Below are 27,977 nucleotides of genomic sequence, written 5' to 3' on the forward strand. Positions count from 1 at the left end.
AATGACTTATCTTCAGTCAGCAGAGGTGTAAACAAAGCAAAATGTCCAGCACGCTTGGAACACAATTTGACACGAGCTAATAAAGCTGCCGTTTAAGTAGTTTCAGGGAGCTGCTGCTCTGAGGCAAATATTTAGATCAAAACTGGCAGAAACAGCAGCTGTGACTGTGGGGCAGCCAACACTCTTTCCCACACAGCGGCAAACAAATAGCAGGGATCTTTCTAGTTGAACAGGTAGAGCCGTGGCTCTTTGAGGGTGTGAGCTCAGATTGAAGTTGTCGTTGTGTAGCTGCTCTCAGCTCATCTGTGCAGCACAAAACAATGCTGGTGTTTAGAATGCAGGTTTAGAATAATGTCTCCTGAGGTACGTGGTCAGAAATTATTGATCAGCACTGTACCAACAACCCCACAAAACATTTAAAGGTCAGTCACAAGCCTTCACTGAAAGGGGGAAAAAAAACTTTACTCTTCAAATATATATTTATTTCCATAATCCTTCATACAAACATCTTTTTTGTTTCCAAAAAAATAAATTGCTGAAACAGGTGAATCAATAAAAGTGCACAGTCATGGCTATGAACGGTGTCCAGAGAAGTCCAGAGAAGGTAAAGCTGTGTGATGATTGGATTGAAAGCAACGGAGGGGAAACCTTGTGGTTGAGACACAATAAGAAAAGCAAGTATCTGTCTCTTTCACTCTGTATTGGTCTCCAACACCTGAGTTATGCAGGAGCAGGTACTTTCAGCACTCATCACATAGAAGTACAAGGAGAGGTTTATCTGCTCCTCTGTGCAAAGATTCACTGGATTAGAAAAATAATTATGGGCAATTAAATTTGGGCTTCTACCTTAAATTATTGGATTTCAACTGGATGCACATGTATCCATCATAACAAGTCACTTATTCGTGGGCTCAGAGGGTAAAATCTCATTTTCTTCTGAGGGAGGAGAATCTGCCACTGGTTTGTCTCATCTTGTTGTAAAATAAAGCATGGGCATTTTATCCTTGTGATCTTCTTGGCTAATGCACTTGAGAATGGAATAGGTGTTATTCCAGATGACATGGGGGTTTCCTCGCATTTGGAAGGAAAGAAATATTTAAGATGGATTTGAGACACTCTTTTTTTGCACGTTAACACGAGCTGTTAACCGGCTGACTGGATGCAGAAACGCTCCTCAGCAGCACTGAGGCTCAGTGAAGCACAGATTCTCACCAGATGACCACAGCATCCTTTATCAATTGACAAAATGCTCCTCTTTGATTTCGTGTGTCGCGTTCAAGTGGTTGGCCAGCTCTTGCATCACAGCATCTTTGCCAATTTGATCGTTCCTCCTCTTTTCCATGATCACGTCCTCCAGGCTCTGGAACTCCAGGACGTGACTCTTCTTTTCTGAAAAGAGGAGTTTTAACCTGTACGGCTGCTTCCCGATCCGTATCTCCCCTCCGATTTTGAATTCCCGTTTGCCAAAGCGGCACCAGGCGGCAAAACACTCCGAGTTCCTCCAGTACAGCTCTCTGTCTCTGGAGCCGACGTGGTCCAGGGCGTTGCGCACGATCACCTCCGGCGGGAGCGCACGGTACCGGTAGAGGCCGTTCACTATCCTGCCCTTCTTGCCCTGACTCACGTCGGTGAGAAAGTTGTTCTTGATCTCGGCTCGGTGCAGATGAACCACCTGGAAGTCCCCTACGTAAACAGCCCAATGTGGATACTGTCCGGTGGCCACGAACTCCAGCAGGTCTCCGGGTCTGCACTTGTTCAGGAGACTTTCCGGTGAGTGCGTCGCGGCTCCGGTGCTCCTCTCGTAGACGCACTCCTCTCGGTAGTAGATGGCGCACTCCAGCTCGTCCTGCGGGTCGAAGGGCTTCTCCTCATGGCTCACTGCGCGGCTGTCCGATGAATAGTGATCCAAATTGTCGTCCTGGTCGTCGTCGTCGTCGTTGGAGAAAATGTAAGAGACACCAATCCGCGGTCCGTCGTCGTCCGGGTCGAACCCATTTGGGTCCGACGTTGGCACCTCTGCGTAATTCAAATGCGTTAGTTTCTCCACCTGGTTCCCCATAAAGGTGGAGGGCGGATGGAGGAGGGATTAGGCTGAACGCAGAAACAGGATCCACCTGTTCTTGATGCTCCACTTGAACGGTTAAAGACTGACGGAGGCGCAGCGCTGAGCGGCGTCTTAACTAAATCCAAAGCGGTGAAGACTCTCTCCAGTAATCCATGTCCAGTTGCTGGTTCTCCAGATGGACCCACCTGTTCAGACCTATACAGAGATAAACAAGACGGCGGCTTCAGTGTTCAGTTCAGAAGACATTCCAGGCCTATTTGCAAGTCAAACTGTTGACTCAGTTTACGTTCCCAACAGGTGTGACCTGACTCACCTGTTGGCTCACAGTCTCCACGAAACTCACCAACACAACTGCGGATATTTCTACTTTTTACACCAGCTCAGAGCTGCTGAGCGCCTCCCCTGCTGCTGCCGTGTCCGTGTTTGTCAGCTGTTCTCTAGAATTACTCATTTCTCTCAGGTCAGTCTCAGTGAACTCGGCAGACACTCACCTGCGGTTCAGCAACAGTCTGCAGCTCTCTCACGGTCTCCTGCTGTCACATCGGTAAAATAAACCGGATTTCAGTGTGTGCTGGCTGCTGCTGTGCTTCCTGTGAGGAGGATGTTGCTCTGTGTGCTTTGCTCTGCTGTTTAGTCTGTCTGTAGTATGAAGCTCAGGGTTTGTTGCAGCGAAACTCGCCCAGGATCCAGAGACTGCTGGGAGGTGTTGTCACTTAAAGCGACAGTAGCGCCTTTCCTTATTTACATATCGAGGCTTCCGTTAGGTTAAATAAGTAGAGGAGAAAGTGGATTGTAGAAATGTTGCCAGATAGATCGATATACTGTTATATTAATAATGAAAAAAACATAAACTGGGAATAAGCTCACTTGTCAGTGTAACACAGGGGTGGAGCTAAGAGGTGGCACAGGGGGGCCGCAGCAAGTAAATGGAAAGTGTCAACAGGATCCATCATTTCTGCTCTTCTCATTCATTTTCTGTGACTGAGTTGCAACATTCATAGTACTTTATCATATAGTATGCCAAAAAAGATCTTGCATGTCCCAATATACAGTGAGTAATATGCACAATGCACAAAACTACCCAGATGTCCAACTACATCCAGTCCAATCTTGCAGTTAGGAAGTCAGTGTGATCCTCTGCACAGTTGAGTAGCATACAGTATCTGATGGTGTCAAAAATCACAGTTAAAGGTGTATTATTATGATGAAGTAGTATGTCCCAACTGTATGCATATTGCATCAAAAACAAGAAAAGCACTCAGAGAGAGCGCAGTGCTGTTGTTGTATCAGTACTGCTGCTCAGTTGTTGTATCATTTACTACAGATAAGTCCCGATAAATTCACAACTGTAGTAGGGCTGCGCAGTGAGGTAGTGGTTAGCTCTTTCGTCTTGCAGCCGGAATATCCCTGGTTCAAATCCCAAAAATATGCTGAGCTTCATTGATAACTCTACATTGCCCGTAGGTGTGATTGTTTGTCTGTATATGTAGCCCTGCAACAGACTGGTGACCTGTCCAGGGTGTCCACCTGCCTTCGCCTGAGTCAGCTGGGATGGGCTCCAGCACACCCCGCGACCGTAGTGATGATAAAGCGGTGTATAGGGAATGGATGGATGGATTCGTAGTAGGATCGCAATCATGTGATCGTCACCAGGCAGCTGACATAGTGTTCACTTGTCATAGTTACAGTGATGCCATGCCGCTATCTCGCAGTTATATGGAAATCCTTAACAAATCCGTGAATCCAGACTATAAGCCACATCACTGTCAAAATCTAATCAGTTGGTCTTTGTGTCAATTCTGACCTTCACTGAAAATTTCATCCAAACACATTAATCTGTTTTTGAGTAATGTTGCGCACAGACAGACGTATGTCGATTGTCACATAACTCCACCGCGTTGGAGGAGTAACTATTGATGTTTTTTGAGGGTAGCTGTACTTCAATCTAAAAGAAAAAGTGCATGATTTGGAACCCACAGTCCAGGCAAAAAGCCGTGCAACATATTCTGTTAGTGTTGTAAAGCATTCTAGAGGTGGGGCATCACATTCATCTCCTCAGTTGCACAAAGGTTAAGGCTAAGATTTTAACTCTAATTATTGGAATAATTCACTGTTTACAGATTTTGCCAAATGTGCTAAATTACAGATAATAGCTAGTAAAATGGCAGAAAAAAGTATTAATTTACATGTTAACAGTAAAAAAAAAAGTTCATGTTAAACTGTAAAAAGCATCTGCTTCAAAAATCTGTATTTTTATAAATGGAAATTCATTCTTTTGCAACATTTGACTGTAAAATAACATTATTTTTACTGTATCTACAGCAGAAAATATTACTTTGTAGATATTTGTCATAATTTGAAAGAAAAAATATGGATATCAAGGACTGAAAAATGCTTAAAAATGTTTACTGATTTACCCTGTTTTGTTAAATTACAAGTAACATTTAGTAAAACCACAGAAAAGGTCATTTTTTACATGTCAACTATAAAAAACTAAAACCAAAAAGCTGTACATGATGTCCGTATCAAAAATCTACACTGGCATCTTTTTTACAGGAATATTTTTTGTATTTCCTACTTTAGGCAAAATTGCAGCCATCATTATTCAGTGACTCTGGAAACCACAGAAAAACTCTGGAATGAAACATTATTCATAAAAATGATTCTGGCCTCAAATGGTTCCCAGAAACACACTTTAGTGCACCATTTTCATAATACGTCAAAGTTCCAAACAAGCCTCCATGTTGCACAGCATGATTAGGGACAACCATTTCAAATTTTGAAAAAAAAAAAATTATATATGATTATATATTTTTCAAAAGCTTACTGTACGAGTTCTCATGTTGCACTTCGACCTGCAAGTCAAGACTCCATAAATGAATAAATAAAAGAAACTCTGGCCACTTATGTGAAGACTGTATCCATCATGAGTTACACATACTTTAAAGTCCACATGCGACCAATACTAAGTTTTTTTCTAAAGTGGGAACCCAAAAGCTCCAGCAGAATTTAGATATGATTCATATAAATACCTCTGTTCTGGTCATATGCCCATATCTGTTGATTAGCTGAAGCAGTTTAAATACAAATCTACAAACGAGATGAAAAATACTGCATCATTAAGTTCAGAAAAAAATCCTGAGATTTGCAATGCAACAAAACAAACACAAACATGTATTCTGCTCAGTCTACCTGTCAGTTATGAAATATTTCATTGTACCTGCGCTCAGAAATGTGTGTAGAAATCAGCTTTAAAAGAAAAATCTCAATGACAGCTTACATTGTTGTATACACATTGTTGGAATTTGTTATGCAACAGTAAGAATAGGTTTATACAGACCTAAATGGAGTTTTTATCATTCTGTCAAACAGAAACTACATGACTAAAGGCGGCTTATATACTAAATAAAATGTACTGGAAACTGAGGACATACCTTTTCATTTTATTGTTAAAAAAAGAAAGAAAAGAAGCCAAACACAACTTTACGCAATCAAATCCAAACAGGTTTTTACAGATTTCAGTTTTTTTTTACGTGTTTATGTGAAGAGAAAAATATCAACTTTGCTCTGGATTTTGACATCTGGCCTCCAAATCTGTTGAGCTACAGATGTACACATCAGTGAGGCCAGCCTGGATATCAAAACTGAGATGCACTTCACCGAAATGAATCTTCCAAGAGTCACCGCAGAAATCTACTGCGCCGGTAGATTTACAGCACAGAGACGCTGGAACATTTTTGGTCTGACAGTGCTTCTTCTAAAGTTCAGGTATCACTTGAAGTCTCCAACAACTCTGCGATAAAAGGATTGTTTTATTCACTTCAGAGAGGGAGAGGTCATGTGGGCAGCCTGTGAGAATATAGTTTCCTTGACAACTCGGTGTGTCAACAGCAGAAGTGGGCTACTTTTTACATGTCAAACTGTTTAGACTTAAGCGCAAAAAACAGTGGAAGGAAAGCATGACACCGGGATCAAACTAGAATTTTGAAGTGCCAGTCTCAGCTGAGCCCTGCTGTTCGTCTCTTTCTCCACCCAGCTCTGGCACTGCCAAGAAGTGAGAATACTTCCAGCCAAAGGAAAAATCCTCCTTGGACAAGCCAGATATCCAGGCTTACAGTGTCTCAGGCAGCCATTACACCTACTTCTTGCAGCTTTGAAGAGATGAATGTGAATTCCAGATCAAACGTAACCAGAAGTAAGCAAACATCTATGAGGAATTAATTGTTTTTTTCCCCCCATTCTCAGCACTGTGTGTCCATGCAATATTGTGATTGAATTCCCAAGGATATTTACAGCTCAGCTTAACGGCCCTTCCTGTGATCTGGTGAATGCAACGCTGAGGCGTGTTTGTGTGCGCACTTTCCACAAATTGAACCGTTGTTGGGAAATTACCTGCGACTTAACATGTTGTGCCGTAAACTCGATTAGATTCAGAATGAAGCAGAGTGGAGGAATGAATGAGGCAACATCAGCGAGAGCGTTTGTTGCCAGTTAATATCTTCTTTGGCAAAATGCTCTTTGTGCTGCGTGACACACTCATTGTAGGGAAAGAGCAATTAGAGATTTTGAAAAATGCCTGATGCAAGGTTATTAAAAGATTAGCTTCACCTAGTTTCATCTCAACGCAGCCTTTGTTTGTTTCTCTTTGGAACAAAGACCCTTCACAAGAGCCGAGAGCAGGCAGGGAGAGATTTAATCACATAAGTGCATTCCCGCAGATGTTAAAGAACAGTTTATGACTTGTTCATGTAGTGTTTTCAGGATTTTTTTTTGACATTTCCAGTATTGTTCTTGCAAACAGGAGAGACAGAGGACCACATGTCAGAAAGATTACATCAATGCCCGTATTCATTATCAGTGTTTCTACACTCTGGTAGAAAGTAGTGACTCAGTAGTCTGAAGAGGAGCTAAAATGAGCACTTCAGGGATCTTTGTGGTGGTCACTACTCCACCAATAGTCCACCTGAAACTGAAGAATAAAAATCCAGAACTGTTAAGATTCATTTATTTTGGCACTGACTTTGAACAAACGCTGCTCTCTTGTGGTTCTGTCAAATTACTGCATCAGGGAGACAAGTGGAATTATTTCATACAAATATCTGATGTCTTTATTCATTCAACAAAACTGGAACACACAAAAACGCTCCAGATGAAATAGAAAAACAGGCCAGATTACCTACAAACTCAAATCCAGCTGAGCAGCCGATAGTTTCTAAAGTCCAAATCACAAAGAGAATAAAAAAATATAACTTATTCACAAATACCTGCAAATGTAACGCAGCAACGGGTGCTCATTACGGATGAAAACAGCTTCACAGTCAACAACATTATTTCTCAGTGTGTGAGTCATCTCCAAGGCATAGGTTTAATGAATAACTGGAATGAATGATTCATAAAAATGTGTTGTACTAAGTGCGGCTGTTCTGCCTCTTCTGGCTCTGGATCTTCCTCCTCAGCATCTGGTCTGGAATGAGGTCCAAGTCTTTGACATCTGCGTTCCCACAGCCAACCACCGGACAGCTAGAGGAAGACAAAGAGACAGAAACTTAGACACACAGCGTGTAGTTTCTGCTGCTCAAAGTTTCTCAATCAAAACAATGACAAAATATGTAGTGTGAATGACATCCTGAAACAGTGAGGGATCATTGTTTTCTTCATCGTTATTGCTGAAGAAAATCTGCAGTATTTAACGTTCTGGTATTCATGTATATTCACTTTGAGTCATTTCATTCTAATAGCTACAAATAATGTTAGCTGAGGTGATGTTAACTGATTATTTAACATTAGATGAGCTGACTTTAGTCAAGGTTATGTGACAAATGTAGTTGTGGGGATTCCACTGCTGTTATAGTGGTGAAAACAAGAGAAGCACTCAGAGAGCGCAGAACTCCACCAAGGCTGCTCAGTCCATCGTACCATTTCCTACAGATGAAATGCTGAAAAACGTTGTGGCAGAAATCCTGGCACCATAGAATGTGGTCATTTAATATAGATGTACCCACAAACAAAATAAACTTTCGCTGAGCACAGGTGTGTCTTATGCATGTGTATGTTATGTACGGATACCGAATTGGTGACCTAAATATGTAGCGTGCCGAGTGAATTGATGGGACTCAGAAACGACCCCACAATTTAATCAATTGTTCCTTGCATAATTTCTGACAGATAAGTCCCGATAAATCCGCAGTGGTCGATTTGTAGTAAGATCGCAATCGTGATCGTCAGCAGGCAGCTGAAGTAGTGTTCACTTGTTGTCATAGTGACAGTGACGCCGTGCCGCTGTACATCATGATACAGAAATTTTTAACAAATCCATGGCTCTAAACTTTAAGCCGCATCACTGCCAAAATCTAATCAGTTATTCCTTGTGTCATTTCTGGCCTTCCCTGAAAATTTCATCCAAATCCGTTAATCCGTTTTTGAGTAATTTTGCTAACAGTCAGACAGACAAACGCCGATCATCACATAACTCTGCCGAGGCTCCGTTTCCTTGGTGGAGTAATAATCCATCATGAGTGAGAAATAAAAACAATCAAATGAAAAAAAACAAAGTATCAACAAACTAGCTAGTCCCTCTACTTTTAATTCTTCCTTCTTCTGCTTCTCATCCAGTGTTTACTGCGATTTTCCAGCAGTTAAGAAGTTATGAAGCCACTGACAGACGCCCAAAGTACAGCGTTGCAATAAACTCAAATGGATTTCTCTGCCTGAGAGGATGAGTTGTGTTAACATAATATGCGTTTTTGTGAATTTTGAAGTAGTGGAAAAAAGTAAATGAAAACACTGTCCTCAAACATGGCCAGTACCAGCTGATATGAAAAAAAAAATGTCCTGACTGAAAACAATTCCTGAAGATTGCTCTCTATTCTCCCTAGAGCTGTTGTAGCAGTTGGCAAATTACGGCTCTGAAGCAGTTATGGAAACAACCCTCTTTTTTATCTTTTTTTTTTACATTTTTGCAACATTTCAAAGTTTATGGTCACAAAACTTTAGAGTTGTGTCGTGGAGATCTAAATCAACACCAACGTATTTTAGAGGTAGAGGTTTTTTGGCCGTCGGCACACAACTATTTTGCTTCCAGCTTCCTGTACTCCGTTAATTACAGCCTGAAGAAACTGTGCAGCCTCTGGTAGTTGCTCCAAAGCTGTTAATTGGAACAAACCTAATTTGTTTTTCTGTGACATTTCAAAATTTCACATCAAATTAACTTGACAGGTAAGGGAAGCATTGCTATAGTTGGAAACATTTGGGATTCTGTAAGTACACAAGTCAGCAATTTTTATGTAGAAAGGTTACATAATATACCTGAAGTATACATGAGCATGTCTGATCAAAAAAAGTTGTTTTTTTATATATTAGCTTTGCTAAATTTACTGTTGTATAATTTTTGTGCAACACATTGTTGAACCTCTGTGTAACTTAGCTTTATTACATTCTAAGCCAGCTCTATACCAGGATGTTGTTCAACGCTAATTAGGGATTAGATTTCCTTCTTTTCTGTATTCTTACATGGGAATTATACATTATTGAAACCCTACATATGCTTTACTGGCTGTTACATAAAAGCTCTGATACCCTGGGAGACTTAAATGATGGCCACTTCAGGGCTGCTGATGAAATGCTGTTCAGTACCGGTACGACGGTGTTTCATCAGTCACACACCTAATCACAATAAGTAAAGGATATTGCTGCTAAAGTTGCACACATTGACAATAGGCAAGCTTCTCTGACAACAACAAAAACCGGCACTGGGATTTCATCAGCGTTCCTCCAGGACCAGCCACATTTAATTTGATTCCAACATCAAAGCATTATAATAAAGAAAATGTGAATTAACTCAGCCTGCTGGTCCCACGCCAGCCTGCAGAGTTGTTTACTGCTGCAAAGCCTGACTCAACTTTCTACCGGTCCTCCAAGGGAACGGGCGTCTTACCGGCATTTCTTATTCTGGCCGTGCTTTGTTTTGATCAGGCTCAGTATGGCTCCTTCATCGTAATGGTGGTTACACTTCTTGTTCTTCACTGGGTTCACCATTTCCACCTTGAAAGCAGATGCAGAGAGGAGCGTTGTACATTGAAGCGCGGAACGAAAATCTAATTTAGCTGCTTAGAGCACAAGATGTTTCTCTGCGTGTTTCTAAAGCTGAAACCAGTTTGTTGCCGTGGTCAGAAGCTTTCTGAGCAAGAAAGAAGATGGAAGTGTTCTGAAGTAAAACAGGAATGATGACTAATTGGTGGAAAGTTGAAAATAAATAAATAAAACAGTGTCGTGGACTAAATTACCTGCGTGAGTGGGCAGGTGAAGTTGACTTGAGTCTGTGTAACAGCCACGTCCTCATCGAGCTCCTCCATGTCCGCCGCTGACTCTTGGCTGGCTAAAAACACAGCATAAGTGCAGTTTGTTTCCAAATGTCCAATCACAGCAATAAATAATGAACTGGATCATTTACAAGATAGCAGGAAAATATCCAGCAGGCAAGGACGCGGGCTTGGATGAAATTATATCTACCGAATATGACAACATGTGCCACTTATGTACTAATTAGATTCAGAGCTAAACCTGCATATGGTAATAAATCCTCAGAAACAGGACACGCTCCACATGGTCACGTGTTTACATCCATTCACAAGCCATTACTCTGGCATGAGATGCACACATTTGTAGTCACACACAAAGCCGCAAGACATTACACCAACAGATGCACGGCTGCCTACGTGTGTGCACAAAAATTTCATCCACTCACCCTGGTATACAGACATCTAACACATCCACCCACGCACAAAACAATCTCCCCTTTCACAGCCCGCATATAAATTTCACAATATCTATTGTTGTCCCGGAACAGACACAACTACTGAATAACTCAAAGGTCATCCTGAGCCCAAGGTAGCAAAAGTGTTTTTCAATTCTTCGAGACTATTATGCAACACAACACACTTTAATTTCAGCTTTTAAGAGTGCAACAATGAATCTGCCAAAACTATCCCTGCAGAGGAACATGCATTTTTAGTTTTGCGTCTCATTCAGTGAACAATAATGACATCTGATGGCCTAAGCCTTCAAAGAATACAAAAAAAAACAGTGACAGAATATGAAATGGGCTCATGAAATCACCCCATTTTACGAAGTTCATACATCAAAATAAGTGTTCTGTCTTAATGCAACTTTTGGGACTGAGTCCGTCTGGGAAAACAGCATCGTACAGACTACATTTCAGCTCATAATATCTACAGAGGACCTTAAAAGTATCAGCGCTGTCATGAGGATGACAACTAAAAGCAGACAGGCACACATAACTACCGAACAGTAAATAAAGGATACTGATGTTTAGAATTAAGCTGAAAAAAGGACACATTGCAGAGCTCCAGACTGCGACCAAAACTGTTGCATTTGCTACCTTTTTTAAAGAGTTCTAGAGTTCAAATTTCAAGTGGTTGCATTGTGCGAGTGCAAGATGATGATTGAGCTCTATTAGGGTCGCTCTAACTAAGACAGGCAGCTACGGCATTAATCACAGTGCTGGAAAATAGTACCTTTATAATTTGGTGTACTGTGGTATTTACACTTATAAATGTTATCTTCTCGTGGAATGTGGAGTACACCAACATGTGCCGTTTTTTCCATTCGTGGAGAAGTTATGTACTGAATATATGATGTTAGAACACCCTTGTTTAACTCTTTTCAAGGTCACGCACCTGTCTGAATACCGCAGTTACTAAGCAGCTTCTACCACAGCCTGCAATGTGGGGCATTTAAAGAACACTGGTAAATTGTGTCTACAGATAGGAAAATGCTCAATGTGACAAGGTGGGAGGCCCATTGCTACCTGTGAAAAAGTTAGTCTGGAGCTCTGCATTGCAAGATTTTCCTCTCTCCTCAGCTATGAAGTTCTCCTGCAAGCTTTTATCAGTCTATTATAAGCCCTGAATTCATTGCATTGAGTCTGGCTGTCTATTGATTCAGACTATGTTTCCCTCTCTAGTTTCTCCACAGGCTTCACCTTGTTTGAAAGAGTTCCTGATGCTGTCCTTGAAGGCCACTACTTTCTGGTGATTGTGTAGATCAGCATCAGAGAGTCTGGCGATTCTCTCCGTGTATTGTTCCTTCACTTTGTCGGACAGGCTGAACATGGCCTCCGGCTGCTGTGTTGTAACCTGCGGATATTTAAGTATGTAAGATCAGTTTTTTGACCTTGACGATGAATCAAGTCCAGTGTTCTCTGCAGCGTTAAAAAGTGACACTTTAACATTAACTACCGCCATTACAGGAGGCGTGGTGAGCACTCAATGACCTGTCAGGCAATCAAACATGTTTATGTTCACTTCACTAATTAAAGTCCTTCTTCCAACAGTACATCTTAAGCTTGATTCTTTGATTTAAGCATGTTTTCCACTTCGGTGATTAGATGCCAGTTGCTCTCACCTCAGCTGTGACTTGTTGCACCACATCAACAAAGTAGTTAATCTCTCTGTCTAGTTTGGCACACTCCAGGATCATATCCTCCATCGCTTTGATGCCAGGATTCACTGCATCATCTGCAACATAAGAGCACGCACGGTGGTTTGTACGCTGTAAAAATATCCTGTTACATATTTTAAAAAGATGCATCTGCAATTTATGTTGTACAAGTAGAGTGGCAACTAAGGACTACTTTTGTAGTTGATTTTTTTTTTAAATTTAATTTTCCCTTTCAATGAGTTCGTCGATTGGTCAATAAAATGTCAGAAAATAGTAAAAAAAAAAAAAAAATACTTGATCAGTGTTTATCAAAGCCTAAGATGAATTCCTCAAATGTCCTATTTTGTCCACAATGTAAAGATATTTAGTGGGAAAAAACTGAAAATATTCAAGCTTAATAAGCAGGACTCAGAACTTGGACTCAAAGTGATTAATCAATTATTAAAATAACTGGTGATTACTTGAAAAGTTGGCAGCAAATTGCACAAGTTTTCACTATATTATTGGAGTTTTATTGATGCTTAGACATAGAGTTGTGGCTGATCAAGAGGCAATTTCAGTTCTCTTGGGTAATTTAATGCATAGGTGTAGTGCATCACCTTATACAAAAAAATAAAATAAAAATCCAATTCAGTATTTGTAAGTGCAGGCTGCATTTCAGCAGGAACAGTAACTATGGCTACTTGACAAATGGAGTCAATTATTTTACTCTGAAATGTAGTACAATCGTAGAAGAAAGAGGGGAAAAAAACATTCAAGTAACCTACGAACACTTTAAAACTCTAACTTAAAGACAGCAAATCTGAATATATTCCTGGCAGGTGAGTTTTGCAGATACATACACAGTCAGTGAGGGTGACATTAGTGATATTTACCCTGAGCTTCAGCCAGGTCCATGGCTACGTCTGTCACAATGTCCATCCCTGTCCCGATGTCCGTCTGACATGATTTCAGACTCGACAGTGTTCCGTGAACGGCGCTCAGAGACATGATAACATGTAAATTTAATCCTCAAACACTGCAGACACCTAGAACAAAATCTAACGTTAGCTAGCTTAGCTTAGCTTCACTTGCTAACGTAAACTGCAACTTCCGATTAGCCGAGCAAACTGACGACCAACCGCTGGAATGTTAAGTAGCAGCGGAATATACATCAACCTATTTTAGTAATTTGGTTAATAATAGTAAAAGAGGTAAAATGTAAACTCAAAATCACCCGCGTTAAGACTAAATATAAGAGCCTCTTAAGTTCTAACTTCCGGTTTTGTTTTCCAAAATAAGAGCCTAAATCAGCAACTACAGAAAACTACATCGCATTATAAACAATCGTATTTATTAGTGAATCCCATTTAGAAGTGGCACAGAATGATGGCATACAAAGTTGGCAAGTTAATTCATAGACAATTCTCTGCTTTATCTATGTACATTCTATTATTAGTGCAAGATATTAATAGTCTAAACAATGAAATGCAAGTAATCTATTCCACAGGTCCCACATCTGACATGTTGCTGTAGGAAAAGTACAGGTGCAAACATTAAATTTATCAGTTCTGTTTAGATGCCTGAGCTAAATTAGTTAAGCTCATGAAAGGGGTCTACCAATTATCTGCCATGCCAAATTTCAGATCCAGTATGTTTTTCTTGTAAAAATAAATTCATTTTAAAAGTCTTTTATTTTGGCTCTGATGCAGCCATTTCTCTCCCTGTAGTCACTCTGTGGTTTCAAGCAATGTCCAGAGCACTGAGTAACAGTGAAGGTTAAATGTTGAACGTCTTTAACTAAAACATATAAAACTAAAATTAGCAAAGACACCGTTGAAGATGGTGTTATTGTAAATTTTGACAGCAACATATGGGAATGGCCCCTAAAAAAAAAATAAATAAATCAGATTCCACCTGCTTGTTGACTCACAGATTACTGGAACCCTTGAACAGTATGAAACAATCCTCAATGTTCTTTATAACACCTGTGCTTTTCCTGACATGTCAAGTTAAATGTCTACAGTGGGGGATAAAGGCCTCTGGCAACAAACACATTCTTTTTTTCAGATGAAATGTTTCTTCCAGATCTTCACAGTATTGTTCGGAACTCATCAAAAATGAAGCTGGGCACATGAGCTTCAGCCACCTGGAGAAACAAGAGAAAATAAAGAAGTTTACATGTCATAATCCCACATACAACAGAAAAAATGGCAATTACCATGCTTGAAAAACATTATCGTGTGTCTCCCATGCATTACAGTTGGTATTAGACATGATTGTATGACAGCAATTGTAAGATTATTATTAAAGTTGAATAATAAAACATCCAAACTGCAGCTTCCCGACTACCTCACGTCATTGTGACATTTTGTCATTTACCAACAGCTTTTCTAGCACCGCTAACAGGGTGAAAGTTGTCCTACCTTACGAGACAGTTTTGTGTACTTCACGTAGTCTTCAAGGAACATCAGAGCTCCGACCACATCAGAAGGCATGTCAGGGATTTTCTGACTATAATAGGATCAAATGGAAAGTCAATTATGAGTTCATGAAGCTGTAGTTAGAAATAATTAGGATTTGGTAAAAAGACCAAAAAAAGAAAAAGCATTAAAAAGAGAAATTAGACAAAGCAATGGATTTTATATATAATTTTAGAATTTATTCCAAAGTCTGTTCCGTTACCTTGTGCACTGTTCCATGACAGAGCGGATGAACTGACCAATGAGAGCCAAGAACTGTTGTGTGTATCTGGAGTGGAACTGCTTCAGGAGAGTGAGCAAACCGAGGATTAGTGGAGGCCAGTCGACTGGGTCTGTGGCTTTTCTGCAGGTCATTCCTGGTGTAACAGAAGACATCATGTAAATACATGTGGATGAAACCTTACAGACCAGCAAGTCTAATACACTGATGCACAAATCCACCACAGAATTTATCAGTTAAAACAAGAATTCTTCAATTTTCCTGGTTCAGGTATTGACTTATGACATTTCCCAGAGTAATCCTCTGTGCATGCTCAGTATAGCAAATAGCCTTTCCAGTCAATACCACATTCAGAGAGATACAGAAACCAATAATGGGTGCTGCACCACATGGACAAAGATTTTATGCAGCTTTCTATTAAGTACAAAAGATACTGTGATGGGCAAAGAGAAGTTGAAAATTAATCTTCTCTTAAGCATCAACCACTATTTTTAGATTCTGCCCATTGCTTACAAATCTGTAGATAGCCTGAAGAATTTTAACGCCTTATTCTGTAGCTAGACAGCTCAGATAAGAGAGTGAGTTGCTGCTAAAATTTCTACTTTCCAGGCTCAAAATAAATCTTTTACTCTTTAAACTCCAACACTCTGGAACAAGCTGACTCTTAATGCCAGCAGAGCTCAGTCAGCGCCTCAGTCTAAAAAGCTTTGAATAAAACCATCGGTACAGACAGGCATTTGTGTCATATTTTATCATTTTTAAATACATTTTTATCTCTTTCTTAATGCATTACTGACTTTTCATGTTTAATCGTTGCTCTTTTTTTTTCTAAAGCACCTTGTAACTCCAGTTCTGAAAGGTGCAATTTGAAATAAAGTTTAATGTTATTATCATCAACGCACAATGGTTTGACCTCAGTTTTAATAAGAGCCGTGGATGAATAAAAAGCTCACCTTGGTTTTTGCTGTACTGAAGTTTAGGCAGCTGAGCAATAAGAAAAAGGAAGTTGATGATGGGGAAGTAAGGGAGGCGCTTTGTAGTGATGTAGATCTGTGTGAAGAAGGAACAGAAGAAAAATGATTTGAGCAGCCTGTAATGTATAATTGGCAAACAAAGAAGCTGGCTTCAGTTTGTGGTGGTTTTTGAACATAAAAAGATTCATTCTGATTACAGGTGAAATGTAAGACAACAACAAGTCACTAAGTGGGGAACTCCAAACCTTGTTGAGAGGGTTGTGAATCCCAGCAGCCTCTAGGTAGGCAGTGATCTCGTAAAGAAGAGTGTTGTCCTCTTTAGGGTAGGGCAGAGATGGGTCCTGGTAGTGGGCTTCAATGTCTGCCAACAGAGACCTGGGCAGACAACAATCACACATAAAGTTTGATTTGCACCTATAATCATTTATCAATTTATACTCATGCATTGTGAATGGGAAATTCCTGTATCTCCTTTTAAAAGCAAACAGGAAGAGTATTTATCATAAAGTCAGTAATAAAGACTATTAATGACACAAGAAAACCCATAACTAAACAACTATCTATTGTTGGAGTATAGCCTGAAGTCCATAAACCTTTAGGGACAGCTCTTTTTAGTATCTTCTTGTGATTGCCTCAGCACTAACTATTAGAAAATACAAGATAGTATACACTCAGTGGTGAGAAGACACTGACTTGTTGAGGTTTTCCAGGGCAGCAGCCAGATGTTTGGAGTCAAACTTGCAGGAGTAGTTTAACTCATTAGCAATCTGCTGTCTGAGAATCTGCATCTGTCCAACCTGCAGCAAACATTTTGTATAAATCAGAAAATGGACAATAATGAACAGCGTCGTAAACATTGATGTTGTTGTTTAGTTTCTATTCACTAAAATGAGAGAGCAGCATTACCTTCATGATGGCTTCCAGGTATGCACCCCAGATCTTCTGGGATTTGGCCACTGCGCTGGCATACACTTTGCTGGCATTAGCTATAGCGACAAAAATTATAGTACAACTTATACAAGGAATTTAAAAATTCTGGCAGGTTATAGAGATAGATCGCTAAGTGAATACCTACCGACGATGCCTTGGACTGGGTTGACAGCACCCAGCATGGTTTTGAAGACATCCACCACAGCTTTGTCCTTCAGGATGGTCTTCTGAAGCATCATCAGGAAGTTCTGATGAGACATATCGGTTGCAAATTTAGTCACGTACTCATAAGTGCACTGAAGATGTCATAAAAGACCTTGCAAGGCTCCTGGTTTTTTTTTAATTTTATCATAAAACTTGAGGCATTTTATGGAGGGGCTTAATCACCTGAAGTTCTTTGACAATCATGAAACAGAGCAGACGGTCCAGTCCGTTGAGACCAAATGTGCCCAGAGTGCCCTGGATCTCAGAGAACAGCCTGTTGTTGGTCACTTCCTGGTGGCTCCTCATGTCATACCAGGTGTTCATCTGGTCAATGTAGCATGTTACCCTACAGAAAGAGTCAGTTTTAGTTTTGAACGCTGCAAGATTTGACCTCTATATATTTGACCAAAGATTTGATCTCTTAGTTGTTCAGTAACTCCTATTTTCACTGATATGTTTGAGCAGACATACTTGGGATCAGTGATTCGGAGGATCTCTCTGCACAGACGACCAATGAAGGTGGCCGACTCGTCCACATAGGGGAACTTGGGAATCGGGATGTGAGTGGACTGGTAAACACTCTGCCAGTCCTGGATCTGAATGGAAGCATGGAACCAATCAATAAACTCCTATTACTGACAAACAGCCAAACAAACATTTGCTATTGATTACAAAGGGATGAACTGCTGTGAGTGCACTATGCAGGGGCATTCTTAGAAACATGCTAGTGAAGCCTGACCTTGGTCCTGAGGAAACTGTTGCACTCCTGTTCCACATTGTAGTTGATGATGCGGGAAACTTCCTCCTGCCAGATTTTAAGGCCATAAATGCTGACATAGTCCTGGATGTACTCAAAGGACCTGTAGAAGCCATCCATGGTGGCTGCCATGTCCTTCAACTTTGGCATCAATTCGCTGAACTGAGAGAGAAAAAGGGAATATTATATTCGTCTTTAGTCTTTTAATTTTTCAGTTCTGTTGTATTTGATTCTCACAGAAAAAGAAGACAAAGTGTTTTAAATGCATAAGCTATCAGCAGACAACAGATCTGATGCTTCACCTTAGCCTTGGGGTTGAAGATTAAGCCTTTGTGCAAAGCGTAAGCTACCCTTTTCACCAGCTCCTTCCTGATACCGTCCTCCAGAAGCTGCTTAGGATCCACCTAAAACATCACAGAGTGTTAATAAGGAAAACTGTATTCATGCACCAAATCCCTGCTTGCCTTGGAACAAAGTTTTAGCATTCTATCAGCTTGCAACAGTAAACACAATAACTTTGTCATAGCATTTACCTTAATTATTCCAACTAAAGTGGTTTTCATCATCAAGATGCCCTCAGTGAAAATAGAGATGTCATGAGTGAGTTTCGCCACCTGTAATCACATAACAGATGTTTAGACACCAAAATAGCAGGTACAATCAATCCAGCAAAGCATAAATTAATTATTCCACAATAACTGTTATAAAGAGAGGTGAGGTGAGTTTTGTTTTCAAAATCAAAATTGAAAATGTAAACTCAGCCATTTGACTGCATTTAAAATACACTCTACGGAAATTTAAATTCTAACTAATGCTATTCAGCTACATCTGCTTGCACAATCTGCTTCTCCATCAAACTTTGTTCTCTAATTTCTATTTAACATCAAAAGCTGCAGGTAAGATTGAAAAGTATTCCGAAATGCCAGCTTGGAGGATTGCCTCAGACTCCCCTAGAGCAGATGAGTCGACATCAAAACAGAACAGCACGAGGCCTCTCATCTATGTTCTTCATTTTAAAGTAGATCTGATGATTATGTTTCTTTGTGTCAGCGACATTTTGAGCAACACTGAAGGAGCAGGACTCATTTTGAACCACAACAGTTGCTTTACTTCATAGCGGGCCCCCAGCTGGGAGTAGTCCTTTAGCTTGTCCTTATCCAGCCGTGTGGGCACCTCCATGATGTCGTGGATCTGGAGTTTGATGATTTTGGCCAGAGAGGTGAACATGCTCTCTGGGATAATTTGCAGCACCTGGAAGCAAGAAGGTAAAAAACTCAAACACCAGAAGGCGATATCATCTTCAGGTACATACCCGTTAAGTATCTGTCGTTGGGTAGATTTGCCAAACAGATGGTTCTAGAAACATTAATCATTACAGCAGGTGTTGCTGTGCAGATAGCGATCAACAATTTGCAGCATGCAGAGCTCATTTGTTCAAGTTATGAAAGCGTGTTCAACTACGAACACCACAGAGAATATCAGTCCTCTCTGACAACAAGCTCTGCAAACAGCAGGTGCTTTTGTAAGATCTCAAGTCAAAGAATACTCCATCATACGGCACCTTTCTGACGTAGGCCACCAGCTCTCCAGAGTAGAACTGTGAGACACTCAGCAGGTCGGCGCTGTTGGCCTGGTTGATACGCAGCAACGGAAGATCCAGAGCAGACGCCAGCTGGTCACACACACACAAAAATTACTTTAAAATGCCACGTAACATTTCTCCATATCAGGACACAGCTGTGAGAATAATTTATGAATTCTCCTTATTCCTTTATGAGTGTCTGAGTATGTGTGTGTTGGACACAAACAGTCGTCACCTTCAGAAACGTAGCTCTCAGTTTGGTGACCATGGACGGGTTGACTCTGATGCTCTCCTGCATAATGGATGTAAAGCTGCAAAATAAAACATAAACCAGAAAGAAAAAGTGAAATCTGCTACACAGACAAAACAAAAACACAAGCGAGGTAAATTTGAAACCACAGCAGCACTGTGGTCTTTTTGATGATTCAGGATATAGAAAGGCAAGCAGAACGGGTCACTGCTGCATCCTGCTGAGGCGATGTTCAGATAAGAGCAGGGATGATACGAAATACGCCTAAAAATCAGTTATTCATAAGGCATTTAACTGCAGTACTAAGATGTATTTTCAGTTTATTCACGGCTACTTTATTGTCTTAGATCTACTCTATAGAAGTTAAACTGATGACCCAATACAAATTATTTACTCTACATGGTCGGTATTGTGCATGTATTTGTTGTTTAAGTACGTACCTGTCTATTATCTGCCATGCATAGGACAGGTCTCCAACTATCTGCATGGTGATGAGGACTTCTTCTTTGATGTTGATGGTGCGGATCATTTGGTGCAGGAACTTCCTGGTGTCGGCCAGAAACTGACAGACTTGCAGGTTAGACTCCAGCTGGTGGAACTCCTGAACCTGAAGTCCGAGAGAAAAACACTTTTAAGGCAGGAAAAACTGTACAAAATACACAACACTCCAATCATATTAAATGGTGAACATATACCAAATAGAGCACGCACTTAAACTGATGCTGATTTCTTTAAGTGGCTAAAATATGTTTCGCTGCTGAGCCCAACCACAGCAGTACTGACCCCCGTCTACTGTAGTGAATACACTGATTTTGCATCGAACTATACCTTTAAAATGATGTTCACTGTGACAGATTAGACCACTAAAGCATGTTTCAGAAGACTGCTAATTGATTCACTGCACAGAAATGAGTAAAAAAAAAAAAAAAAGCAAAGTAAGGATGCCTGAGAGTGTCAAAAGAATCAATAAAAAAAATCTAAAATTGTATTTCCTGCATTCACATTACTGCTACAGTCTTTCAGAGTATGGTATATTTAAAAAGATTGTGGGCAACCAAAGTCATCGGTTGGATTTGTGGTTTAGGATTAACATAACTTTAAGATGTAAACTTGACTGTACTCTGCAGAATATTGTTTGACAGCGTTATTTTCTTGATTAAAAAATATTGTCCAGTTGTGTTTATCAAGTTTTTGTGTTTCAATTCACATATATGGCGATGGGATAGAAAATGAGGGCATTGCAAACCATTAAGCAAACAAAACATTTGTTTTACATTCTTATGTGTTTAAATTACACATTTACACAATTTAATAGCAGTAACATGTCTAGTAGTCTTGCTTCCGATTTTAAACAATGTTCTTGGAGTAACTTATCATCTGTGCATGAGGCTAAATTTAAAAAAAGTGTCTTTGTGCAACCAAAAGGGAGTATCAACACCATTATCTTTGACTCATCTAATCTTAAATTGTAAATCCATGGTGAAATATAATTATCCTGCTCACCTCAACAAGAGCCTGTATCAGCTGAACCGTCTTCCTCCCAGCAGCCGTTGAATCCTCATAGTTCAAAGACTCGATCTGCTTTGAGATTTCCCTGAACCAGGCCTGTAAGTTCTCTGTAAAGGATAGTATAGGTGTGTAGAACAAAGGGATAAAATATGTCTTTGTACTTGAACTTAAGGCATGACTGATGTAAATTTAATCAAACTCTTCCTGCATGTGGATTTTTAATGTTTTTTCCCTATCAACATTTTCCTCTGAACTGCTTCAAGCTCATTTAAGCGTTTGTGTTCCAGTGTTGGAATAATCCAAACACACAGAACAGCTGAGGCTCCCGTAGACAAAACCACATCTTTGCTGTGTAGGTGTGTGTAATCCTTCACTTTATCGAGCCCAACAGCGTAACTCACCGTTTTTCTCCACCCTGGTAAGAGGTTTGACACCAGAGAAGACTTCGGCCAGCTCAGTCATTCTCTCTGATCCCTCCTTCTTGTAGCTCTCCCATTTGATCTGCTTCTCTGTCAGCATCTGCTTGAACATCTGGAAGAGGGACAGCACAGATGCCAAGTCGATGAGGAAGGATTAGTCAGATGAGATGCATAATTAGTACATTAAATTTGTGTCCTCTCCTAATGATAGACGGGCTAGCCATATGCTATCTCACGGCATGCTAATATGCACCCAGGTGGATATAGCTGACAAAAACCACCAAAGACAGATCACTTGGGAATTATTCAGGTAAAAACAACACTTTTACTCTGTCTGCTTGAAAGAAGCACAACACTTTTACTTTCACTATTATTGTCTGTTATATATGTAGGCTGTCATTTAGATTTAACTGTTAACTGTTTATCTTTCCATGTTTTTTCCAGTCATCGCTGACATTATGTAGTATTAATTAAAGACTCACCTCTTTGAGCGTGAACTCAAACTGAGCAGTGTCAAGCAGCAGCTGGAAGAGGATCTTGGGATTGTACCTGGAGTCACTGAGCACTTGGTCTTTCATCTGGCGCAGTCGTTTGTTGTTTGGGTCATAGGCTGACGCACAGAATAACTTTTTTTAGTTAATTACAAACCAACACATTATTTCCATTAACAACACTTTTCTAAAAGTACGGCTGCGTTTGGAAATAACCGGACATGTGCTGTAAGAACTAACAAGTACAATCTCTAGGGATAACTGCTCGAGCTAATTAGACAATTCTAAACTGCCAGATGTGACACTATGTGCAATTTCACAGAATCTTTTTTCTGTCAACATTTATATTCATGTTTCTTCTGTAAGGAGAAATTACTGTTTCTGCTGCCATAACACCGAAAATATCCCCTCTGAGGGATCAATAAAGGTTTAATCTATCTCTCTATCTATCTGATAGTAAAGCTAAGAAAATCTGAAGAACACGTCCTACATTTTCTTCACTTTGCACATTTAGTTATTTGAATTATTTGCTATTATACATCACAAAACATGTTACCTACAGCACACCCCCTACCATGTAAATGTCAAATAATTAAAAATAATATCCACTTACAGTGTTTTCATTGCTTCTAAAGCAAACAGGATGATATTTGCTCTTAAGTCAAACTAACAATAATACAAATGCAGGCCCTGCAGTAGTAACTCAATGTAACAAAAGTCCCCACAGCGTTCATTATTGACATTCAAATCTTTCAAGTTCTAGTGTTCAAGATTAATTTTTTTATTATGTTCCTGCAATTAAACTACTTGGAAATCTGAGGTGTACAGAATTTAGTTTTAGTGAAAACAGATTTTCTAACTTGGTGTTGGCAATTACAGGTGTGCTCAGGTTTGCTGCACTGAGTTCCTACTTTGGAACCTGTAATCTTAATAGAGTCTTTCAAAAGGATTTGCTTTATATTGTTCATATAATGAAACACTTTACTTGTCAACTTAGAAATAATCCAGTTCTTGAGAGGTGATACAGTTCTGAAACATTTGATATTTTGGTAATATTGCACAGGGGGTATACTCATCTCTGTTGTATGTTAAAGGTATTTGAGAAGAAGCCACCTGACTCTGCAGAGTGCAGCATCAGCCAGCGGATAGCGACATTGCAGTCTCTCAGACAGTTGAGTAGTTTGGGAATGTTGTCCAAGATGATCTCCTCCCTGAGGAATCCTTCCTTTAGCAGCTGCTGCACCTGAGGCCTCACAGTCTCCATACTGGCTGCATACCGAGTGGCCTAAACACAGAGATGCCGATAGCGATACAGTTCTGGTACACAGCAAAGCATCCTTCAGTCTAGATAATTAATTATGTATACACACACTGACAGTGTCTATAAGTGACAGACTAAATGAGGACTATTCAGACTCTATATACAAGCTCGTGAACATCCTCCATCTTTTTAACTAACTTTTCAAGAAAACTTTAGAAATGTCATTCTAAAGTCACAGATTTAATTAATAGCCTAAAGTTTCAATTTAAATTCAGCACAGTCACACTGGATGACTTACAAATTCTGTGGACACAGTCATCGGTACCAGCATACAATAGATTAACACAGTGAAGACTGTAAATTGTGGAACCTCATGACTCTGTGACATTGAAGCTAATGCATTTTTTAATACCTGCTCTTTGATGTTAGCAGAGTCTAGGGTGTAATTGAGAGCAGTCTTGGCAGCTTTGTATGGTTCCCAGGCCTCCACCAGGTTCACTGTGATCCCCATGTAAATACTGATAACCTGCAGATAGATAAAATAAACACCTCAGAAAAGTTTCCTCAGAAATGAGACAGAACAGGAAAGAAAACTTATAGAATGGCAAAACATTTCATCAGATTTTTATGTCCAGCTCTGATCTAACAACCTGGAAAAGTACAGCTTAAGCATGGAGTGAACATTTGTGCCACATAACAAATGTCTCACCCAGTTATCAGGGAAATACTTGTCCACAATCTCCCTCATCTTGGCTTGCTGTGTCTGCAGTATGGAGGGGCTGAAGAACAGGCAGACGTACAGCATGGCTGCCTGGTTAGCCAGCGCTGTGCTGCGATGTTCCGGTAGAGGGTAGGCAGAAACCTGAGGACAGCGGAAAAATTTAGGTTGAGGCTCTGATCAGGAAGTTTTCTACAATCTACACCTGCTCAGGCTACAGCATCATGAAATCTCTGCAAATGAAAACTCTGATAAAAGCGGAAAACGTTGGTTGTTTTCTTGTAATTGACTAAATGCTTCTCACTTGATTGTAAATGTCGTCTGAGCGCAGCCTCCCAATGACCATGCTAATGAATGTGGCACTGATGGGGACCCTCTGGAAGTAGCTCTCTGGGTAGTTGGCAGGTCGTTTGGCTCCAGGTTGGCTGGAATAGCCGGTGCTGCGGAGGAGCTTGCAGATGTCATCCAGGTTGGAGTCAGCTGAAGAACGGGCGGCGCTAAAGATACATGTATATTTGCCAAAATTACTTAAAATCATCCTATTCAGTGTGTCTCTGCATGTAGTGTCAATGCATGTGTGTTTTCTGCACCTGACACCAGGGTGAAACTATGTATGAGTCAAGTAAGTGATTCAACCTTTGCTGAGATCGAGCTCACTGGCTAACAAGTAATTTGAGCTATGAGTCACCAAAAGAGTGTCATACGTCTGCCTGGGGGTGTGTGAGTCACAACGCACCTGTATCTATAATAGGAAACAAGCATCCTCTCTCTGACCTCCCCTTCAATTTTATGGTCAATAACCAGCAACATGACTCCATACAGGTAGAGAGCTTCACACTAGATGTAACAAAAAACAGAACATACACAATCAATTCCTGTAGTCTCTTTCTCAGTTAGATTAGAGCTAAACATGCACATTAATTGGAAAATCAGTGAAACATTCAGCTAAATCAACTCATCAGAAACAGATATTTAGGAGCCATTAGCATGTGCATAGTGATAACTTATCTCGTGATGTTATAAAATAAATAGAAATGTGCATTTGTGTTACTTACTAGAAGCTGCTTCCCATCCTCATTTAGAAGCACAGTCTCCAAGGTCTGCTGAATATAAACTCCCTCATATAGGTCGTCTAAATATCTAGAGAGAAGAGAAAATAATACTCACATTTTTAATACAGTGTTTTTAATCATGTTCTGTGGTTTGAAAAGGAAAAAGAAAAAAGGAGACAATGAGCTTCAAGGTCAAGGACTATGTTTTTATTATGTATTTGAATAGGACAAGTACAAAGCATGTTTTTGCATTTTGAAGACTGAATATGCTAAAAAAAGAAAAAAAAAAGAAAGAAAGAAATGAGGTGAACCAAACTCTTAAATATCTCATCCCTGTCTTACCTGTTAAGATCCACAATATATTTGTGGACACTTTCAAACGCGAGATAGAACCTGGACAGAATCTCAATGTTGTTTTCTCTAAACTCTTCATCCAAGTCCTGCAGCCTCCAGTTGGCCTCCAGTTTACCTTCGTAGTACTCAGGACCCTGGAGAGGAAGCAACAGTGCAGCACATGATACTCATGTCTTTATAAAGATTTGCACAACCCCACATGAGAGCCTCATAATGCAGCTGTTCCTATCAGAAGGATTACACATAAAGCTACATTCTGTCATGTTTTGCTGGGAAAACTCACAGCTAAACAAAATGAAAAGAAAAGATCTAAACTTCCTATGACCATGAACCATTATAACTCCTTACAATAATTCAAAACTAAGAATTCATCATGTGCCTAGTTTTCTAAAATACACAAATAACTACATAAAGCCTCCAAGTCTCTGTACTAGCACAGCAAGTTTTGGACCAAAAACTTAAAGAGTTTTGCAGGTCCGATTGTAAAACATACCTTGAAATAGCTGAAGTCACAGATAATATCTCCATATTTCTGTTGGTCACTTTTGTCCTTGAGCCTAAAAACTGGAGGGATGAAGTCTGAGAGACGCAAGAGCTCTGCAATGATGGCGTTTCCTCTGGACACTATCCTGAGGATGGCCTGGCCACATAGGTTGTTCTCTGCCAGGAAGTCCACCATAGTGGAGGAAGAGGATGTGCAAAGTAACCAGACTCTAACACTCTGTTCGTGCAGCAAATGCTCCAGATATTCCTGAAAAAATGGAAAGACTATTTAGAATTTGAAACATAACGTGGAGCTTGCTTATAGATAATTTTATTATGTTGTAAAGCAGGCAGACTATTAAATCCAGCCAGCTAAAGTGACACCTGAGAAGGATTGAATGTCTACCAGCGCCTGGACTGTGCTGCAGCTGACTAAACTAGCTTCAGCAAACGAGTAGTGTTAGCATCGTATATTTTCCTGAAGAATAGGCGTTTATCACTGGTAAGCTTTTGAAATAAACTGCTTTCACACTCCAACCTGAAAAAAAAGTCATTCCTGCATTTGATTTCCACTAGATTTGACTACTGTAGCTCTCTTCTCTTTGGCACAAATCAAAAGCCACTCTCTCTCATCTCCAGCTAGTTCAGAATGCAGCAGCTCGGCTTCTTATTGGTTTTAGCAGGCAACATCACATCACTCCAATCCTGGCTTCTCTTCACTGTCTCCCCTTTCATTTCAAATTGATTTGAGATTTTATTGATAACTCTTAAAGCACGCCTGGGTCTGGCTCCAAGCTGAAGAGCAGAAATGTCAACCCCATATAAGCCGACTCACAGTCATAAATCTTTAAGGTCAGATACCCTCAGGCTAGACCAAAGTAAAACCTGAAATAAAAACGTTTTTTTTCCACATCAGTGCCTGTCAGCATTGGAACAATCTGAGAAAATAAGGCTTACAATTTCCATACATCTCTTCCTAAAACCGGTTTTATAGGCTTTTTTTAAACATGATGTAGCTACATCTGTTAATAGTAATTTTACTATTCTTATTATGCATTTATATTGACAGAATTATGTATTTTTACCCTACTGTTTTGTGGCTTTTTGCTAATGTTTTGCCTCCTGGGTATTCTGCTTTTGTGTTGTATGTCAAAGTATTTAGTAAAGCCTTGTTTTGTCAGTTATATGGTGTTATATAGATAAAGGTACTGTCACTATTTGATGTATTTCGATGCATAACAATAGTTTTAACAGATTTTAGTCCTTTAGAGTGTTTTGCTTTCAATATGTGAACATCCTTGAGGTACCTATTTATCCACTTTCTTGAACACACACACACACACACACACACACACACACACACACACACACACACACACACACACACACACACACACAAAACATCCTTGAATTACTAATAGGTGCGTTATTCAGAATAATTTGATGAGTTACTGCATGGTCACTTATGCCTGTTACTACTCACACCGAGCTAGCGTTAGCATGTAGCCTGATAGCTACTTTCATTACCCATGATGCTGCGGGCGACACAGGAGCACGTAGAAGGATGTAAGCATCTTACAGTTAACTAAATTATTTACATGTTGATGTTTCAATTTAAAACATTTGACATTTTAACTGACTGGAGGAAATTTAAAGTACCTTTTGCCTCTTCGGAGGTCCTCTTCCCTGTTTACTTCCTCATGACCGATCACATGACTTCGCTACTGGGTGTGTTGGATTCCTCCTCTCAGCGCGCCGGAAACGGGCGGGAACGACTTTGGAAAACGA

General features: G+C 40.1%; 3 protein-coding genes across 5 annotated transcripts; all 3 read right to left on the reverse strand.

Moving 5' to 3' along the window:
* Positions 1 to 460: 460 nt before the first annotated feature.
* On the reverse strand, positions 461 to 2,756 carry lratd2b (LRAT domain containing 2b). 2 transcript variants are annotated; one of them, XM_022190406.2, is made up of 2 exons: positions 2,557 to 2,756; positions 461 to 2,260 (listed from the first exon to the last, which is right to left on the reverse strand). In XM_022190406.2, exon 2 carries the CDS (start codon positions 2,057 to 2,059, stop codon positions 1,235 to 1,237), a length of 825 nt encoding a protein of 274 aa, XP_022046098.1. In that variant the 5' UTR covers positions 2,060 to 2,260; positions 2,557 to 2,756; the 3' UTR covers positions 461 to 1,234. The 2 variants fall into 2 exon arrangements, with proteins under 2 accessions (XP_022046098.1, XP_022046099.1); XM_022190407.2 differs by lacking the exon at positions 2,557 to 2,756 and adding an exon at positions 2,379 to 2,541.
* A 2,732-nt stretch (positions 2,757 to 5,488) lies between these two features.
* nsmce2 (NSE2 (MMS21) homolog, SMC5-SMC6 complex SUMO ligase) lies at positions 5,489 to 13,769 on the reverse strand. Of its 2 annotated transcripts, XM_022190405.2 has the most exons (6): positions 13,399 to 13,756; positions 12,488 to 12,600; positions 12,066 to 12,219; positions 10,348 to 10,439; positions 9,999 to 10,105; positions 5,489 to 7,585 (listed from the first exon to the last, which is right to left on the reverse strand). In XM_022190405.2, exons 1-6 carry the CDS (start codon positions 13,511 to 13,513, stop codon positions 7,474 to 7,476), a joined length of 693 nt encoding a protein of 230 aa, XP_022046097.2. In that variant the 5' UTR covers positions 13,514 to 13,756; the 3' UTR covers positions 5,489 to 7,473. The 2 variants fall into 2 exon arrangements, with proteins under 2 accessions (XP_022046097.2, XP_051812504.1); XM_051956544.1 differs by lacking the exon at positions 9,999 to 10,105 and having other exon boundaries at positions 13,399 to 13,769.
* Positions 13,770 to 13,834: 65 nt separating this feature from the next.
* washc5 (WASH complex subunit 5) lies at positions 13,835 to 27,947 on the reverse strand. The gene is made up of 29 exons (XM_022190404.2): positions 27,849 to 27,947; positions 26,200 to 26,457; positions 25,695 to 25,840; positions 25,356 to 25,440; positions 25,037 to 25,137; positions 24,605 to 24,797; positions 24,292 to 24,444; positions 23,995 to 24,108; positions 23,435 to 23,606; positions 22,313 to 22,440; positions 21,813 to 21,942; positions 21,406 to 21,518; positions 20,343 to 20,509; positions 19,888 to 19,963; positions 19,632 to 19,742; positions 19,181 to 19,321; positions 18,604 to 18,684; positions 18,373 to 18,474; positions 18,053 to 18,232; positions 17,785 to 17,909; positions 17,497 to 17,659; positions 17,255 to 17,357; positions 17,086 to 17,165; positions 16,873 to 16,976; positions 16,425 to 16,554; positions 16,159 to 16,255; positions 15,188 to 15,341; positions 14,929 to 15,016; positions 13,835 to 14,651 (listed from the first exon to the last, which is right to left on the reverse strand). The coding sequence occupies exons 2-29, from the start codon at positions 26,383 to 26,385 to the stop codon at positions 14,595 to 14,597; spliced, it is 3,480 nt and encodes a 1,159-aa protein (XP_022046096.1). The 5' UTR covers positions 26,386 to 26,457; positions 27,849 to 27,947; the 3' UTR covers positions 13,835 to 14,594.
* Between the last annotated feature and the right edge of the window lie 30 nt (positions 27,948 to 27,977).

This window comes from Acanthochromis polyacanthus, chromosome 12, assembly GCF_021347895.1.
Source record: "Acanthochromis polyacanthus isolate Apoly-LR-REF ecotype Palm Island chromosome 12, KAUST_Apoly_ChrSc, whole genome shotgun sequence".
Lineage (NCBI taxonomy): Eukaryota > Metazoa > Chordata > Actinopteri > Pomacentridae > Acanthochromis > Acanthochromis polyacanthus.

Excerpts from the sequence above, each read along its gene's own strand:
- lratd2b (XM_022190406.2), bottom strand. The coding sequence starts at position 2,059 with ATGGGGAACCAGGTGGAGAAACTAACGCATTTGAATTACGCAGAGGTG.
- washc5 (XM_022190404.2), bottom strand. The coding sequence starts at position 26,385 with ATGGTGGACTTCCTGGCAGAGAACAACCTATGTGGCCAGGCCATCCTC. Across the intron at positions 24,109-24,291 it reads AGTATTTCCCTGATAACTGG|GTTATCAGTATTTACATGGG; the intron begins GTGAGACATTTG and ends ATCTATCTGCAG. Across the intron at positions 19,322-19,631 it reads TGGTGGCCTACGTCAGAAAG|GTGCTGCAAATTATCCCAGA; the intron begins GTGCCGTATGAT and ends TCTTGCTTCCAG.
- nsmce2 (XM_022190405.2), bottom strand. The coding sequence starts at position 13,513 with ATGTCTCTGAGCGCCGTTCACGGAACACTGTCGAGTCTGAAATCATGT. Across the intron at positions 10,440-12,065 it reads CAGGAACTCTTTCAAACAAG|CCAGCCAAGAGTCAGCGGCG; the intron begins GTGAAGCCTGTG and ends CTGTGTTTTTAG. Across the intron at positions 7,586-9,998 it reads GGCCAGAATAAGAAATGCCG|CTGTCCGGTGGTTGGCTGTG; the intron begins GTAAGACGCCCG and ends GTCTTCCTCTAG.